The 18,952-nt window shown below is 43.3% G+C and overlaps 1 protein-coding gene across 5 annotated transcripts in view; it reads right to left on the reverse strand.

Moving 5' to 3' along the window:
• Positions 1-18,952, reverse strand: part of FAM118B (family with sequence similarity 118 member B) — a 47,035-nt gene that overhangs the window by 23,679 nt on the left and 4,404 nt on the right. For all 5 annotated transcript variants that reach the window (XM_084782610.1, XM_084782609.1, XM_084782608.1 and 2 more), the window contains exon 2: positions 491-577. In XM_084782610.1, the coding sequence (XP_084638736.1) occupies positions 491-570 (80 nt within the window). In that variant the 5' untranslated portion in view covers positions 571-577. The remainder of the gene's footprint in view (positions 1-490; positions 578-18,952) is intronic.

The following is an 18,952-nucleotide window of genomic DNA, read 5'->3' on the forward strand; positions in this document are numbered from 1 at the left end:
AAATAAGCATATGGAAAGATAGAGGTGAAGCCTCTTGAGTAGCAGCAATACAGGGAGGAGAACCAGGAAAACAAATGGAGTCCTTATTTTCTATTACCAGAGAGAGTATGTAGCAGTGCACACAACATTTAAGTGTGTGCTGTCAGGCGCATGGCTGCAGTCTCAGCATCCGAAGCCTGAGGCAAGAGTTCTAGGCCAGCCTGGGCTATGTAGCAAGACCTAGTCTCACAGTCAAAAACAAAACAAAACATATGTCAAGAGTAGAGGAAACAGAAAATGGTTATCACTGAGGAGTAGGGTGTTATGAGCTTTAAAGTAACAAATTTTAAAACTATGCATATATTACCTTGATAAAAAATTAAACCCAAAGTAAAAATAATTTAGTCTTTAAATGAAGGTCATGTTAATTAGTGACACACCTACAATGCAGGGTAAGCACCTCCCACTGATGGTGACTTTCTGTTCCTCTGATTCCCTTTCTCTTGTTTACCTGGGCTTTTTGGTGGGGGGTTCGCCATCATTGAAGGAAATCTTGTCTATATCAGAGGCCTGGCTCCCTGTAGAAGCCATCCAGTTTCTAAAATAGATTAAACATCATGTACCATGATTAGATCTGTAAAGCACACCATTTATAACAGCACATACATTAAGCATTTTAATAAGCCATATACCCATTAGGGTATTGTGGGTTTTTTCCTGCTTAGCAGAAATCTATTAACTAACAAGCACATCAAACTTAAGAAGTGAAATTAACCCAAGGAAAGTTGTCTTGAAATTACAACTGTGTATCAGCACTCCACATTCCCATACTACTTCTGCTCCTAAGAACCCCATACCACCATCTCCCACCAAAAGCAGCATTGTCAACTCATGTGACATCACTCTGTGGACTTACATAAGGGGCCTAGGAACCATTGAGGACATTAAAACCCACAGATGAGTGTGCTAACAGTGCTTAATTACCCACCTACACTTGGCAATACAGTGTGCTCAATGTTAGACATTCTTTGTTGTTAAACACTGTCCTCACAGGCTGCAGACCTGTCTCTCCAAACAAGGAAGAAATTTTAATCAGGCCACTGTGATAAAGCGGCAGGGGTACTAGCAAAGACTGTGAAAGACAACAAACACCAATACAAGACTCACCGAAGATTAGAGTAAGAACTACAACGGAAGTTTTAACTTTAGTAAACTAGTCACATTTAAAGACTGACACTTGCAACTTAAAAAAAAAAGATGTGTGCTTGTGTGTGAGTCTGCATGTATATATTGGTGTGTCTCAGTGCGTGTGGAGATCAGAGAGTACTTTCAGGGTGTGGCTCTTCCACCACACGGATGCCAGGGATCAAACTCACTGGCCCAGCAGTAAATTTCACCACTAACAATGTGGAAGAGAATAGGGGAAGAGCTCCGGATGTTGTCATGCACCTCTGTTGCTATCAGGACTTTACTATTAGAGAGTTCACCATTTATTAAAGCTGTGTGTTGAATTTTCCTTGTGAAAAGAAGGCTCAGCTCCTTACCCCCATCTTCCATTTCACACAGTGATCTTTCCTTTGATATTATAGCCATCAGGGAACTAGAGGTCATAATATCCCAAGAGTTACGACACAGATCACCTTTCTAGTCAAATCTTTCATTCTGATCTCAAGAAAACAAGACTTGGGAACACAGGTCAATCACCAAAGTTGGAAAATCTGGCCTGAACTTAATCATCTGATGTGACTGTTAAAAGGCACTGTAAATTCTTAAAACTAAAGTCAACCTTAAACAAAAGTACCTGTTTCCTGAGAACAGAATCTCTGGGGACAGCTAAATAAGGTCAAGCTTGGTCTTTCTAGACCCCAGAGCCTCTGTGAGTGATGGGCGCACAGGAGGTGCACACTGTCGGCTGCCTTCTCCAAGTGTGTTCCGTTTCTTAGAGTCTAGAAGCTTTCATTTGCTGACAGCCAGGATTTGACCATTACTGAAATGTTTTCATCAAATTCTGCCTAACATGTTTTATGGAGAACCAGCAATTCTTAAAAAGATTATTTCTTTCACACAAACCACAATCTCTCTGTTTCGGAATATGATTTAAAATAACACTAAGGAAGGCAAATATATTTATGCTCTCTCACCCCTCATAAACATGGTTGTAGAAACCTGTTACTTAAACACAAGTAAAACCATTGTGCACTGACAATGTGTAGTAAATGGAACTTAATGTAAGTTTTGAATCCTGGAATATTCAGATTTTAGTACTTAATTCAAATACTAAGCCAGTTTTGTTTAAATTTAAAAATTAGCCAGACAGTGGTGAGGCAGGCTTTTAATCTCAGTATTCAGGAGGCAGAGGCAGGCAGAACTCTGAGTTCAAGGCCAGCCTGGTCTACAGAGCAAGTTCCAGGACAGCCAGGGCTACCCAGAGAAACCCTATCTTGAAACAAACAAAAAACAAAAGCAAATTTACAAACTCCTGGGCAGTGGTAGCACAGCTCTCGTGGCACAGAGTCAGGCGGATCTCTTTGAATTTGAGGCCAGCCTTTTCTACAGAGAGAGTTCCAGGACAGTCAGGGTTACACAGAGAAACCCTGCCTCAAAAAACCAAAACAACAACAGTAAAACCAAAAAGTTTAAAAAGTCATAGTACCTATCACACAGGTCATGTACGATTTGTAAATATTAGCTCATTTAATTCCTACAACCTTATTGGGTATTATAGATTCAACAACTCTTACCTGAAAATCCAAAATCTAAAATGTTCTAAAATTGAAAACATTTGGACCCCTGATAAAATGCCATCAAGTACAAAATTCCACACCTGACAACCTGTTACAGTAAAAATGCAGGCTCACTAAAAATATTCTATCCACCACCATCAGTCTATCTACCGCCATCAGTCTATCCACCGCCATCAGTCTATCCACCGCCATCAGTCTATCCACCGCCATCAGTCTATCCACCGCCATCAGTCTATCCACCGCCATCAGTCTATCCACCGCCATCAGTCTATCCACCGCCATCAGTCTATCCACCGCCATCAGTCTATACAACACCATCAGTCTATACAACACCATCAGTCTATACAACACCATCAGTCTATATGCACATAAAAATAATACCGTGTTTTAGACTAGGGTCTCATTTCCAAGACACTTCATTATATAAACCCAAATATTAAACAAAACAAAACAAAACCCCATACCCGAAATACTTCTGGTCTCAAACATTTCAGATAAAGGAGTCTCAACTTGCATTATTAACCAACTTTACATATGAGAAAACTGTGACACAAAATGTTTGGTTCTTAGTAGTCCACGATTTCAAACCACAGCAGCTCTGCTTGCAATGCCGTGCTCGCTACACTACTGCTAATTAAAATGTTCTCCAACTTCTCAGTTTTCAGCTTTAAAATATTTCCTTTAGTCCAAAGTTGTTTTTTAAAGTGCTACCATTGTAGCAAGCATATTTACTTCACAGTTACTCAGGGCAGAGGTGTGTGCTCTCGCAGCCTACTCAGTTTGGAAGTTGGAAGAGCTATTACACACCCCTCACCATCGCAAACCACCAGCCAAACTCTAGACTAGTTCCCCCCTTTTTCTCTGGGAAAATGCATCATCAACCCTGCTGCATTCTCACCCTGACCACCGGTGAATCCCGGCTGCTTTTCTCTATAGAGCCTTTCTCAATGCTTTCTTCAGCTGCTGTAGTTTGAGAAAACTAAACACCCACAACAGGCTCCGACTGGAATGTTTTAGGTCCTGTTACTGAGAAGCTGAATGAAAAGTAATTCTTTATGTCTTAGTCACAGCTATTCCTCCTTGTTTTTGAATGGACTAATATTTTGCCCTCAGTCAAGGACATGAGCTATGTCCAAGTATATACCACAGTGATTATGTTATTAGATCGTATCTCATTCATTCTAGGGTACTGTTTTCAGGGTGGGAGGATCCCGCTTAGCATTTATCCTAAACAATGTGCAGGGCTGCTAAAGAGCCTCAAAGGTGAGTATGGAAATCTGGTACGGAATTCCTAACAGGCATTCACTAGCCAGCTCACATATGAATTTTGCTGTGTGACTACTATTTGAGCTTTCACTTCAGTGGATTTGCTATGTGTAAAAAGTGAGTGAAGTCTTGAGTGAATGTGAGTTGTAGACACTGGCTTAGTCACGCCATGTACTGGTCGTGGACCCCAATGTCAGAAGACAAGCCTTCCCCAGGTGAGGCTCAATGGCAAAGATGTTCACAGCACATGCAGAAAATGTCCACTGTAGCTTTCTGCTGTCAGATGTTTATGGCCTGAAGACCTCTCTCCTACAGACTGCTCCAACTGAGACCAACTACGCTTCCCTCCTTGTTCAGCTGTATGGGATAACCCTCCCTCCCTGTTCACAGTGAGATAATAAACATACTGAGCACGGGGGTGAGGAGCTGGCTTTGGCTTCTCCAGAGAGCCTAGGCCATCGAGTCCCAGCTTCTCTTTCTGTGTGTCTATCCTTTCTTCATTTCCTTTCTGCCCTAGCCAGGTCGATCCCTGGAGCCATGCAGAATGCAGCAGCTATGTAGAGTTAAGTGGCAACCCCTTCTCTGCCACAAGTGAACAGAGGCACTTCCTGTGGCAGTGTCCTCACTGCTCCAATGACTGCTAACAAAATATATCGAAATCAAAGTCAGATGCTCAGTGAACACTGAAAAAAGTGAGAGGGATGCTGTTAACAAAACTTTCAGGCCAAAAATTTCAAATGAGAGAGAACACTTAGCGGGCTTCTAACCCAAGATCTTGAGTGGTAGAGACAGAAGGATCATGAGTTCAAGGCCAGTTTCAGCTACATAGAGAGTTTGAGGCCAATGTGGCCCACACAAGACCCTCTATTAAAAAAATTTAATAAGACAGAGCATTTATTCTTTGAAACCTTTCATCCTGGAAGGAAATAAGGGTTGGAGATGCAAGATAGCTTTCTGAGAAAACCCCTGAAGTAAGGAGGGAAAGAGAGGGAGAGAAAAGGAAGTGATTATCTGGAAGATGGCTAGGTTGGCAGCTAATAGCAGAGCTGGGACCTGAAACCAGCAGAAGCCCAGCAGTTCTTGCTTTCCCAGAATCTTGGAGGCAGCGCAGAGAGCAAACTCCGGCTCTTTTCTGCACTCAGCAGTCAGGTGGGTCTCCCAGCTGCTTCCTCCTTTTCTCAGGCTTCCAGCACGCGCACAGCCAACTCAGCCAAGCCGCAGGCTGCAGGGAAGTTGGAAGAGCACCATGCGGTAGATGGGCAGATGGAATAAGTCAAGTGGTGGGAAAGTGCAACTTACTTTTTTTCCAGAAAGCAAAGGATTTACAAATAACTAGTGTAAAAGACTGGCACATGTCTTGCAGCAAGATTCTCCATCTTTGTTTATGAAAGATGAAACAGTAACTGGAATAAAGAACACCTTTTCTTTTGCAGCAAAAAAAAAAAAAACCCCACAAAAAAGGGTTAACTTTTTATTATTTTTTTAAGGGAAACAACTTGAGAAATACCCAAGCTCCCCTAATTGTAGCTTTTGGACTAATTCCAACACATCTGTGGTTTAGCAGCTGTAGGGGAAGAGAGGACAGAAACGATGCCCAGTTAAGTGAGGTACTACAAAGGAACATTCCACAAGCTTGTTGAGGTGAACACATTCAATATAAAATGGTGCCTGGATAGTGGATGAATCCTGCCCACGATGTGGACTGCAGCCTTTCCTCTAGTGTGCAGAGCAGGCTCGCTGCGTCCCACTAAGACTCACACGGAGACAGGAGCAATGTCCAGCTGAGCAGGGACTTGAGCCTCTCTCCAAGCCAGGCTTAAAACATTTCCTCTACCCATGGTTAATCTGAGCTCCTACCATTATTCTTAAGCATGCCTGCTGGAAACCTTTGACTTTTGTCAGATACTGTCTACAACAAACTCATTTCTTGAAAACTTGTCACTGGTAACATGCTAGTTTAATGTTATTATTCTTTTACCAACATTCACTCATATCCATTGTGAAAAGAGCCTCATTACTGGCAACGGCTCTGAAAGACCTTAAGAACTACCAGGCAAACCCCCAAATTCTAGTAAGTCATTTCACTCAAGCCCCAAATAAGTCATATTGAAATTTCAGGCTCATGATACTGAATGTATTTTATGTATATGGGTGTTTTGCCTGCATGCATATCTGAGCATCATTTATGTGCTGTGCTCTCAGAAGCCAGAGGGTGTCTGATTTCCTGGGTCTGGAAACAGTTGTAACTGCCATGTATGTGCTGGGAATTGAACCTAGGTCCTCTATATGAGTAATCAGTGTTCTTAACCACTGGGCCATCTCTCCAGTCACTTTATCAATTATTTTAAATTATAAGGCCAAAGTGATAGCTCAGTTGATAAAGGCTTCCCTTGCATGCACAAAGTCCTTATTACAATCTTCCGGAGCCCACTTTTTAAAAAAGCAGGGTACAACTGGGCACGGTGGCACAGGCCTTTAATCCCAGCATTCCGGAGGCAGAGGCAGGTGAATCTGTGTGAGTTCAAGGCCAACCTCAAAAGTGAGGCCAACCTCCAAAGTGAGTCCAGGATAGCCAGGGTTATAGAGAGAAACCCTGTCTCGGAAAAACCAAGGAGTGTGGGGGAAGCAGGGTATTGTGGTATACAATCCCAGGTATATGGGGTATAATAATCCCAGGACTGGAGAGATGGAAAGCAGCAGACCACTGTGGTTTGCTGGCCAGTTAGCCTACACTGTTTGGCAAGTACCAAGCTAAAGAGAAACCTTGCTTAAAAAAAAAAAAAACCAAGCACAAAGACTTGGCTGAAAAATGACAGCCAAGGTCCTCTGGCTTCTATAAGCATATATGCACTGAGGGAGGCAGAGGCAGGTAGATCTTTGTGAGTCCAAGGCCAGCCCGGTCTACAAAGCGAATCCAGAACAGCAAAGGCTACACAAAGAGACCCTGTCTTGAATGGATAAATAAGAAAATAGAATTGGTGGACATTCTCATCCTGTGCTATTATTCACTCCTCTAACTCACCTACCCATTAGTGAAATGTAGTCACACTTCTGTCTATTACACGATTCCTCCCACAGGAAGGTAAAGATCCTCGAAGACAGGGACTTCTTTCTGTCTGTTTAGCTCCTGGATACGTCATGGAACAGTGCCTGTGCACAGAAACCACTCACATGTTTATCAAGAGAACTACCAGATGAAAGAAGGTGCTCGTGGTTGTAATGACAGGGATTTCTTATGAATCAGAAAAAGTATTTCCTCTTCTAAACAGGCAATATTAGCAGGTGTCTATAGTTACAGGTGCTTGGAGGATCACTTAAGCCAAGGGGTCTGACATCAACCTGGACAACAGAGAGATATCCCCCCATCTCAAAGTGTGTGTGTGTGGGAGGGGGCGGAGGATCAAAGATTTAGAATCTATTACTAATTTTAATGCAGCGAACATCGCAGAAGGGTATTTTTATTTTTAAGTGGAACAAATAGAAAAATTATGTACACAAGCAAACCAATACCCGCAATCATTTTCAGATACCTTAAATGGTCACAGGAGCTAAAGTACTTTGATTCAGTAGATAAAAGCAGCAGATTTAAGGTATGAAGAACATCATCTGTCACTAAATGAACATTGTACACCTAAATCACTGTACTTGTTATTTGTGGAGGGCATATGTTTTTTGTTTTGTTTGCATGTGTGTACATGTATGAGTGTGTGCATACTCACATGAAGGTCAGTAGTCAATCTCAGGTGTTGTTCCTCAATCTACTCACCTTGTTCTTTCAGATAAAGTTTCTCACCAGGACCTGTGGTTCAGCTGAGCTGACTGGCTCAATAAGTCATCTCTGCCTTCTTAGTGCTGGGATTTTAAATGATGCTTTTGGGGGGAGAGTTGAGACAGAGTTTCTCTGTGTAGCCTTGGCTGTTCTAGACTCACTTTGTAGACCAGACTGGCCTCAAACTCACAATGATCCACCTGCCTTTGCCTCCCAAGAGCTGGGATTAAAGGCACGCATGCACCACCATGTCTGATTTAAATGATGCTTTTTATGTGGTTGATGGGAATTGAAGGCAGGACTTTATGCTTGCATGGCAATCACTTTACCAACTGAGTTCTCACCCTATCCCCAAGTAACCTTATTTTTGCAACTCAAATACCTAGAGATGTAAGCAAATTTTTAAGGATAGATTCTTTTTATTTTGTTTTAGACTATACATGTTTTCTTATACATACCAGGCTAGCCTTGAACAGTTCAACTATCTCAGCCTCCCAAGTGCTGGGATCAGACATGAACCATCATGCTTAAGTGCAAATGTATTATTTTGTTAATGTCTGTGCATGAGTGTGACAGAACAGGCATGGGTGTGTTGCGGTGTGGGTCTGGAGGTCAGAGGACAACCTCAAGTGTTGGCCTCACTTTCCACCTTGTTTTGATATAGTGTCACCCGTTTACTGCTGCAATGCCAGAGCTTTCAGTGATTCTGTCTGTCTCCTGTCTCGCTGTGGGTATGGCAGGATTACAGACTTACATGGGCTCTGGGGATCTTAAGACTGATCCTCATGCTTACAAAACAAACACTTCGTCCACTGAGTCATCACTACAGGCAAGGGTGGTTCCCCACCACCACCACCACCAGGACAGGCTTCTCTGTGTAATCTTGGAGGTCCTGGAATGCAGCCTGTAGACCAGGCTGCCCTGGATCTCATGAGATCCATGAGGTATTAAAGTGTCCAGCCAGGTGTCCCCTCCCCCCCTTTTTTTTGGTTCCAAGGATGGATTCTTAAGAGAAGGACTCTTTCTGTCAAGAGACTCAGAGGTACTAGTATTTGGGGGCAAGAAACTAGTGTTTCTTATCTCAAAACAAATTGGGTTAAATAAAAGCATTCCATAACTTCTCACCATCATGGTTATAAAGTCCTGGTTCCACCCACCATCAGCTCTTCATCCAGCCCCCTGTCCACTTACTGAGCCTCCTACTAGGAGGCTGCCTGCCCTCCCTCCTTCTCTAAGTGCCTCTGCTATACTTTGACCCTTAGTAGTATCTTTTAACACTTTCCATTACTGGTCTCTCCCACAAGAATAACTCTTCTTTCAGGAGGAGGAGTTGTTCTATCATCTTCTTCCTAGGTGAGTTTCTATTACAGTGTTTTACACAACAGAATAAATGTTCAAATATTTTCTGACTCAATGACTTAAAGTCTAGGAGATAAAATGGTAAGTTTAAATGTTCTAAATGTTAGAACCCAAGATGAATAGGTAAAGTTACAGTGTTTTCTTTCATACCAACCAAATACCTGTGAGTGACACTACCAAGCACCATGCCCTTCTAGGTCAAGGCTTTTTTACTACACGAAAAGAAAATAACGCCTGTAATCTCAGTACTCAGGGAGGCAGAGGCAGGTGCATCTCTGTAAGTTTGAGGGCAGCCTGGTCTACAGAGTGAGTCCAGGACAGCCAAGGCTACACAGAGAAACCCTGTCTCAGGAGAGGGGGGAAAAAAAGAAAGAAAAAAACAAAAAAAGAAAAGGTCACATAGGCCTTTTGTTGAGAGTCTATCAATGCATGTTATGAAACAGAGCTACATGCACTCAACTTAGCCCATTTCTAATGTGTAGTTGCCTCTGATTATACTCTGCACATGCCTATAGACTTTAAAACAATAATCCCATTAGTTACAATCTGTTGGATTTTCATGTTTCGATATATAGGAAGAGTCAGGCATAGTGTTAAGACTAGTATTGTTGCATCCAGCTTACCTCCCCCAAAACACTACATAGCATTTATATTTTGCTCAATACCACTCTCCTCTGAAGAAAGTATGTATCGCAAAAAACCTAGCTAACACAACTGATTAAGCAGCTTGCTACAAATCGCCTGGACTGTTATGCAGTGGTCAAGGGATACTGACTGCAGAGTCAACTTTGTTCAGACATACTGTGACGTCTCAGTACAGTAGACATAGTTAGTATACTGACTTCAAAGTCAATCATGTTATGACATAATGACATGTGATATTATCCCAACTGACGAATAAGGCATATGCTATTTTCCTTGGAAAGTCTAGCCTTTGGGGACAGAGGACTGTGAACAAATACTTGTAACAGTTCATGCAAGTTGAGTCCACACACACTAACACTGAGGAGGCAGCACTTGTGCTCCTGGAACCCTTTATGGCAGATGAAATCCTAAGGACAAAGTCATTGTGACTGTGCTGCTGCTTGGCTTCCTTTACATCCTGAAGCATCTCTGAATGCCATTCTTAGCTTTCCCTCCTCCCCTCCACCCCCTAGGGAAAGATCAATCACCCTCTCTTTAGTCTCCAAAGCTCTCCTCTGGCTCACCACATTTCCTCCCTCCCCAGCACAGTGTTCATATGGTCTAAAGTACCAACTAACTGTTAGAGATGCCTGGCTATGTTTATGCTGTGCTTTGGGCCCATGAGATAAAACTTTTAAGTTCAGTGAGACTAACCTAAACATATGTGGTTCTTTGAGACAGACAGTATTTCAAAGTAGAGGTCAAAACAGTTTAACAATTACTGTGTGCCACAGACCCCTGAATGGCAGAGATAATATCTGCATATTAAGATTATGGGCAATTACCAACCTAAGTATATATTGATTTTTTAAAAACCATTTTAACAATCCTTTAGGAACAAAAGAATGGTTATCTACAGGTAACCTAATTATGTGACTAAATATGAAATCTTCACCTACCACAATAGGACTTTTTTTCCCTAATAATCAAACAAACAAACAACAACAACAACAACAACAACAACAAAACAGCTGGACAGTGGTGGTGCACACCTTTAATCCCAGCCATAGGGAGGCAGAGGCAAGTGGATGGCTGTGAGTTGGAGGCCAGCCTGGTCTACAGAGTGAGTTCAGGACAGCCAGGGCTGTTACAGAGAAACTTTGTCTCAGAAATAAACAAACAAACAAACAAACAAACAAAGAGACTGAGCATCTAAAGCATTGTTTAGACTAAAATAAAAAGAATCTGAAAGTGCCACAAAAACCAAGAGATTATCATCTCCACAGAGCCCACCAAGTTGTTTTTCGTTTGTTTGAGACAGGGTTTCTCTGTGTAGCCTTGATGTCCTGGACTTGCTCTCCTTGAACTCACAGCGATCTACCTGCCTCTGTCTCCCAAGTGCTGGGATTAAAGGCGTGTACCACCAATGCCCAGCTGAGCCCACCCAGCTCTAAAAGCACTGCTTTGCTGAGCAGGCCACAGCAGTTTCAAAATGGCCTGTGAAAAAAACCAAAAGGGAAGACATTATCAGGAAGAAGCAGGTTAGGGAAACCTACAAACACCCTGTATATTAAAGAGCTTAGGAGGCCATCGAAGATAAGGAAGGGACTCCCGGGCAGGGGACAGCCAGGGGGCAGCTGGCACCTCTCCTGTTCCTTGGAGAACGGATCCCAAGCGCATGCCAGGAAAGAAAAGTTATATAGAAAGTTATGCTGAAAAAGCCAGAGGGCTGGAGAGATGGTTCGCTTGGTAAGAGCACTTGCTGCTCTTGTAGAGGACCCAGGTTTGGTTCCCAGCACCCATGTGGTGCTTCATAACCCTCCATAGCCCCAGTTCCAGGTCTGATGTCTTCTTTTGGTTTCTCTTTCTTTCTTTTTTTATTTTTTGCTTTTTCGAGACAGGTTTTCTCTGTATATCCCTGGCTGTCCTGAACTTACTTTGTAGAGCAGGCTGGCCTCGACCTTACAGAGATCTGCTTGCCTCTGCCTCCGGAGTGCTGGGATTAAAGGCGTGTGCTGCCACGCCCAGCTTCCTTTTGATTTCTAAGGGCATCCAGTATGAACATGGTACATAAACACAAAGGCAAAAACACTCACATACACTCTTTTTTTTCAAGACAGGGTTTCTCTGTGTAGCTTTGGCTGTCCTGGACTCACTTTGTAGATCAGCCTAGCCTCGAACTCACAGTGATCCGTCTGCCTCTGCCTCCCAAGTGCTGGGATTAAAGGTATGCACCACCACGTCCCACCCTACATAATTCTTTTAAAAGAGATAGCAAAAAAAAGAAACACCCTGTTACCCCAATGGAGGTAACTACTGCAGGGTCTGTTTACTGGTCAAAAAGTTTAGTGGGTGCTTGGCACACCTGATAGTTCATGTTCACATCAATTCACAAAGTCCCTTCCTTAGAGTGTCCCTGCTTTGTCCCAGCATGTCCTTACATCCCTTGAAGTATTTTCCTGCCAGTTCTTCCTCCTCCATGGACCTCGGCATCTTAGCAAATTAACCTTTAAAGCCATTCAGTGCTGGGTATGGTTGTGTACACTCAGCACCCAGGAAGTCCAGACAGGTCATCAAAAGGTGGAGGTTGTGGCTGGAAAGATGGCTCAGCAGTTAAGAACATTGCCTACTCTTCCAGGGAACACAAGATCAACTCCTGGGGCCTATATGGCAGTTTACGACTGTCTATAACCCCAGTACCAGGGGGTCGGATAACCTCCTCTGCACTGCATGCATGTGGTGGACAGAGTCCATAGGTACAGGCAAAACACTCAAATGATAAAAGTAATGTTCTTAACATTTGTAGGCCAGTTTGTTTTATGCAGCAAAATTCTGTCTTAAATGAACAAATACAATTTACACAGAGCAAGATGTGGTGGTACCTACCTATAATCCCAGCTATAGAGGTAGAAGCAAGAAGGTTCAAGGCCAGCCTGGGCAACTTAGCAAGAATCTTGTTTCTATAAGATGAAGGCGGAAAGGTCTGTATGGCTCTGCAGTAGAGAACTTATCTAGCATGTGTAAAGCCTTGGGGGTTTTGCACTCCATAACTACAGGAACAAAACCAAGAAGTGGCAAGACAGGGCAGCAGTACATTTCTACAGCTGGCGGGGGCTGTGGGGCACCAGGATGAGGGAGCTGGGGAGAAGGCAGCCTAGGACCAGGTGTTCTCAGGCTCTATCGCATGCGGGAGAGATGCCTGTGGATTCCATAACACTGTAACAAAGCACTAACTGTGACATTTAATACCAAGCTTTTCAGCAAGAGTTTAAAAGGCTGACCTACCAAAGAGCCTGAAGATAAGAAAGAAATAAAGCAAACACTTCTGAAAACAGTTAAGGAAGTTTATGGGTAATCTTTGTTTCTCTTTACTATATACACATATCATTGTACCCACTTCCATGACCCTTAATAAAACTTGTTGACTTTGGCCCTGATGTAATTAATACTCTCTTTCCAAGTACTCCATTAAAATGAGAGAATAATGTTGTAACTATAAAACCAAGACTGGAACAAAAGAGAGAAGACTGTGCAGAAGCCGAAGGCTTTGAATAAATGTTTGGAGCTGGGAAACATCTTTAAATGCAGACCTATAGACATAGAGGGATTATCATGGGGTCTTATTCACTGCACCACTCTCTCCACCCACTGCCAAGCCAGAAAACAAGCTCATTTTCTCCACCTCTCAACTCAAAGGGTTAGAGAAAATCAAAATGAAATCTGAAACAACTTGAGTCACAGACAGCCAGGATTGTTAGACTTCCAAAGAAATCATAAGATAAAAGAGTTCAATTGTTTCTCAAATTACTTACTAAGTGTCTACTAAGTGCAAGGCCTTTCTCCACAACAGTCAGTAGAACAGAACAGAACAGAACAGAACCACATGCCCGGTGGAATCTGCAGTAATAGTGAGGGTGAACCAGGTGAGAAATACTCCTGGAAACAGGGAAGGAAAAGGGAGATGGGCACCTCAGGCAGGTATTCTGAAGCCAACCCGAAGGAGAAATGTGCCATTGTGTAACAGAGGCAACATACATGTAGGCCGTTTCCAGAGAAAGTCCTCCAGTCACTTGTAGGAAATGGAGCTGAAGCAAAGAAAGATCTGAGAAAAATCTAAAAAACTGCAACGGACCCACTTGCAGCCTATCACATCCATATCACAAGAGTAGACATTGTAAAAAAGAATCAAACTCTGGCCGGGCGGTGGTGGCCCAGGCCTTTAATCCCAGCACTTGGGAGGGAAAAGCAGGCATATCACTGAGTTCAAGGCCACCCTGGTTTACCAAGCGAGTCTTGGAGAGCCAAGTCTTGTCTTGAAAAACAAAAACAAACAAACAAACAAACAAACAGAGCCAACCCCTGGCATGGTGGCATATACTTGTAATTGCCAGCACTTAGGAGGTGGAAGTAGGAGGATGTAAAGTTCAATGATGGATTCAACTACTTACGTGAGTTCAAGGCCAGCTGAGGCTATAGAAAGAGGAAGAGGGGTGAGAGGAGAAGAGAAAGAGAGGAGAGGGACCGAAGAAGAGAGTGGGATAGAAAGAGAAAGGGGGAGAGAGGAAAAACAGAAGACGGGGGAGAGAGATGGGAGAGGGAGGGAGTGGGGAGAAGGGGAGGAAGGAGAAGAAGGGAGGGAGCAGCAACATGAATCAAAGAGGATGGGAGAAAAATCTGACAGATGCCTTAGAACTGAAGGGCATGAGTGGGATCCCTGTAACATGGCAAGGACGCAGAGGAAAGTGCCACCCCATCTGACACTACCATGAAACTGCACAAGGCCAGGACAGAAAGCTTCCTCGTAGCTTCCAAGTTGGGAGAAAAGGAAACAAGGTCATGTGACAAGAATATGACAGGCTGTCTCTAGAGCAATAACCAACTCCAGAAGACAATACAGCAATGCCTCAACATCCTACGGGAGAATTACTTCATTCATTTTGGGATGCTGCTAGAGACAGGAATTCTCTGTGTAGCCTTGGCTATCCTGGACTCCCATTGTAGACCAGGCTGGCCTCGAACTCACAGACATCCGCCTGCGTCTGCCTCCCTGAGTGCTGGGATTACAGGGGTGCACCACTGTGCCTGGCTGCAAACCTTCATTTCTACATGCTGCCAAACATCAAATAAGAAGGGTAGGCTGAACCAAGTCATCCAAATGCTTCTCAGGAAATTATTGGAGTGTGTGCTTCAATAAAACAAGGTAATAGGCCAGAAAAGGACATGGTTCCACACAGGAAGGAGGTGACAGAAAAGCAGGTCCAGGCCAGCAGCTGGGCAGGTGGGAGGAGTAGACAGGGCTCCAGCAGAGGGGTGACACAGCTCAGCTCACAGTGTTACTGGTACGTTAGGCATGCTTGGGGTAGAAAGGCAACAGCAGACAGGTGAGCACTGAAGTGCTGCACAGCGTCTTCTGGCTGCTCCAGGCACTGCGTGTCTCTAGAGGACATTTGTTGCTCAGGGGCAGCTGGGGCGTTTTGGGGTAAGGGCAACCTAAACCCTGAGGAGCACAGGGGGAGGGAAGTGTATGGCTCAACAGTGAACACTATTTGGCGTAAAGGTGAAGTAGCAATATTTAAAATCAGCCATTATTCTTACTTTTTTTCTTTTCTTTAAGGAGCCTGCCTTTTGTCTGGCACACCCATAAACAAAATGTTAGCTTGGCAAACAGAAGGGAAGGAAACTGACTCCTGGACTCCAAGTTACCAAATCAGAACCTCTACAGAGAGATCTGGCTACTGATTCCTTGCCTGGAATTCTTACTATGTAGCTCAGTCTGGCCATGAACTCAAGCCACCCTCCTATCTGAACCTCTCAAGTGCTAGGGTAACAGTGCCCCGCCCCCCCCCCCCCCCACCAAGTAACTCTTACCAAGTTTCAGAAATGTTGACAACATATTGGATTGGTCAACTGACTGTATCCATTTTTCTAAGTAGTTTAACTGTGCTACCACCTAGTGAGATATATAACAATGGTACTGGGACAAAGGTGGCAGCGTGTGCCAGCCATTAACATGGAAAGCATACACAATGATCCACATTGTAATTGTTCTTACTCAAAATTCCTACAAACAGGAAAACGCTGCTCAAAATACACATTTAACTCTCTTAGGGTCTTAACATCTGGCTTTTATCTGACCATGTGGGCTTACACGTCCTTAAGTTTCTCTGCTGACAGTCTAGAAACTCTACCTTTCTGGTGTGCGCTCACTCCCCAATAAGAATACCTTAATCTTTACACAAGGCATGCATATATTACATTTGCAAATGGTGCAGATCCATGGTGGAGCATTTGCTTAGCACTTGCCAGGCCAAGAGGCGATAGATAATGGTTAGTCCTGAGTAGCAACTTAATTGGCTTAAGAAAAGCCCCAAAAATAGCCGAGCCCCACTGTAATCCTAGCCCTCAGGAGGGAGAAGCAGGAGGATCTCTGTGAGTTCGAGGCCAGTCTGCTCTACAAAGTGAGTCCACGAGAGCCAAGGCTACACAGAGAAACTTTGTCAAAAAAAAAAAAAAAGCCCCCATTTGAGCATGTCTGTGAGAGGGTTTCCTGAGAACCGGATCCTAAGTGTACTGACCTCATCAGTGAGCCAATCCTTTGTTGGGTCACAGTGCCACAGAATTAACAGTAGGTGGAGAAAGGTAAGAAGTGGGACCTATGAGGAGGTTGTCACTAGTGGCATGTCCTTGAGAGCTAGATCTTGCTCTGGCCCCTTCCTTCCTATTTCCTGGTCAACCTAACTGCTCCAACCAGGCTCCTTCCACCATGATGGACTCACCTCTGGAGCTATGAGCTATAATAAACCTTTCTTCCTTTGAGCTATTGTTCTTGGGTATCTGATCACCGGGTCACAGAAGTCTAATACAATGGAGACTAACAAAGTAGCTAATGCACGCTAGACACAACATATATTTATCTTGTTGCTTACCACAACAATCTTTTTTTTTCCTTTTTTCCTGAGACAGGGTTTCTCTGTGTAGCCTTGGCTGTCCTGGAGCTCACTCTGTAGACCAGGCTGGCCTTGAACTCACAGAGATCAGCCTGCCTCTAGCTCCCAAGTGCTGGGATTAAACGTGTGCGCCACCACGCCCAGATACAACAATCTTATTAGGAAGGTATTATTAATTCATTTTACAAATGAAGAATGAGGGTGTGGAGCTTAAATGCTCATCAATGACAAAGTCCCTAACCCCAATTTGTTTTCTTTTTGTGTAGGAGTGTTTTGACAGAACATATGTATATGTATCACCTGAGTGCCTGGTGCTTGCAGATATCGGAAGAGGGTGCTGGGTTCCCTGACACTGGGGCTATGGATGATTGTGAACCACCATGTGGGTGCTGCGAACTGAGCCCGGGTCCACTGCAGGAGCAACAAGCGCTCTAAATCACTGAGCCAACTGTCCCAATCTATTTTCAAAGCTCCTTACTTTACTAAATATCAGTTGTTTACTTTCAATATCATATAGTTGTTTACACTATCTTCTTTTTTTCCCAAGACAGGGTTTCCCCATGTAGCCCTGGCTGTTCTCTCTCTTTTTGTAGACCAGGCTGGCCTCAAATTCAGTGATCTGCTGCCTCTGTGTCCCAACTGCTGGACTTAAAGGCATGTGCTCAGAGACAAAATTAGACTAAATTCTGTATTTCATGACTCCTGGTTCAGTTACAAACTATCTGAGAAGTACTTATGCACCTGGTCCTATACTATATGCTGAGACTAGATGATACTCTTTATATACAGGCAGTGTGCTAGGCTTTACAAGAGTGCTTTAATCCCCATTAAGTTAAACCTCAGGTGGCCCAGAAGCAGCTAGCAGAGTTTCAAACACACAGAGTATGTGTATGTAGCTTAATGAACAGGTGCATGTTTAACTTGTGTAAAGACCAAGTGATATAAAATACGCATCTGGGCATGGTGGCTTACACCTGTACTCCTGACACTGACGAGGCTAAGGCAGGTGGCTCTTGTGTCTGAGAACACCGTGTCTAAAACAAGTCCAGTGAAATCCAGCTGGGCATGGGGAATCCTAGCACTCAGGAAGCTAAAGCAAGAGAACAGTCTCAGGTTTGAGGATAGCCTGTTACACACTGACTATAAGGCCCAGCCATGCTAACAGCAAGACCCTAACCTCAATACATAAATAAATTACCACAAAACCAAAAAAAGTCAAAGATTAAATTTTATGAAATTACACAGACTAAAGCCAGTTTGCCTGCCTCCAAATGGCTCTTGGCCACCTTGCACTCTATCATCTGCAAGACTTACAGGCCACCGTCTTTTCTGGATCACTATTCTGTATTATTTTCCTAATGAAGAGTATATTCAAAATAGTTTCTCTAGTTAAAATTATGTAAGCACAGGCTAACATGTATAAACCACTGACTGTGATTCGTATCAACAGAACAAGTGTGCAAGATACGCAGCTCCTACTTGGAACATCTCCTCCACTCAGCTGCTAAAAAGAGTAACAGTTTCCTGTTTGGCAACATTAACAAATCCTTTGTTTACAAATGGATAACAAAGTTTTAAATGACTTATCTATGGGATTTGAGTCAGAACCATCTGGGGGGGAGGGACACACTGGGTATAGGATAAGATTTGTCCTCTGCTAGCTAATTGTTGAAGCTGGTGGATCCATAGGTAAGAATTTAGCACTTCCCCCATCCCAGCCCCAACACACTTTTCTTTTTTGAGAGGACCTCATGTAGCTTAGATTGGCCTTGCTTTCACAGTGTAGCTGAAGATGACCTTTGACCTCTTACATTCCCCTGCCTCTGATGATCTGAGATGAGAAAACTGGCAAGCCCTGTATACACCCACTTTACTTCTTTTTATTCCTTAAAATTTTCATAGTTGAAAAAGAAAAAAAGAGTACACAAAACCCTGAAGATAAGCCATGATATTAATGTCTTGAAATAGATCTGTGAATGGCCCCTGTTCTGATTGTTTTACTTTTCATGCTACAACTAATATTTTTATAATAGAAAGCAGTAAAATTAAAGAAACACCAATTCCTTGTACAGCATCTTTGATTTTAGGTAGTTTTTACTTTAAATAGGCAGACCAAGACTTCTCACAGTCTCCCATGGTCAAACAAAACAGCAAAATCACTTTTCATCTCTTTATCTGTTACCTGCTATGCATATACTTTTAGAACGCCACTGCACCAGAACAGGAATGACTAGTTCGTAGAACCTAGGCAAGAATCAGTAATC

This window comes from Acomys minous (assembly GCF_964271855.1).
Source record: "Acomys minous genome assembly, chromosome: 5".
In the NCBI taxonomy this organism is placed as follows: Eukaryota; Metazoa; Chordata; class Mammalia; order Rodentia; family Muridae; genus Acomys; species Acomys minous.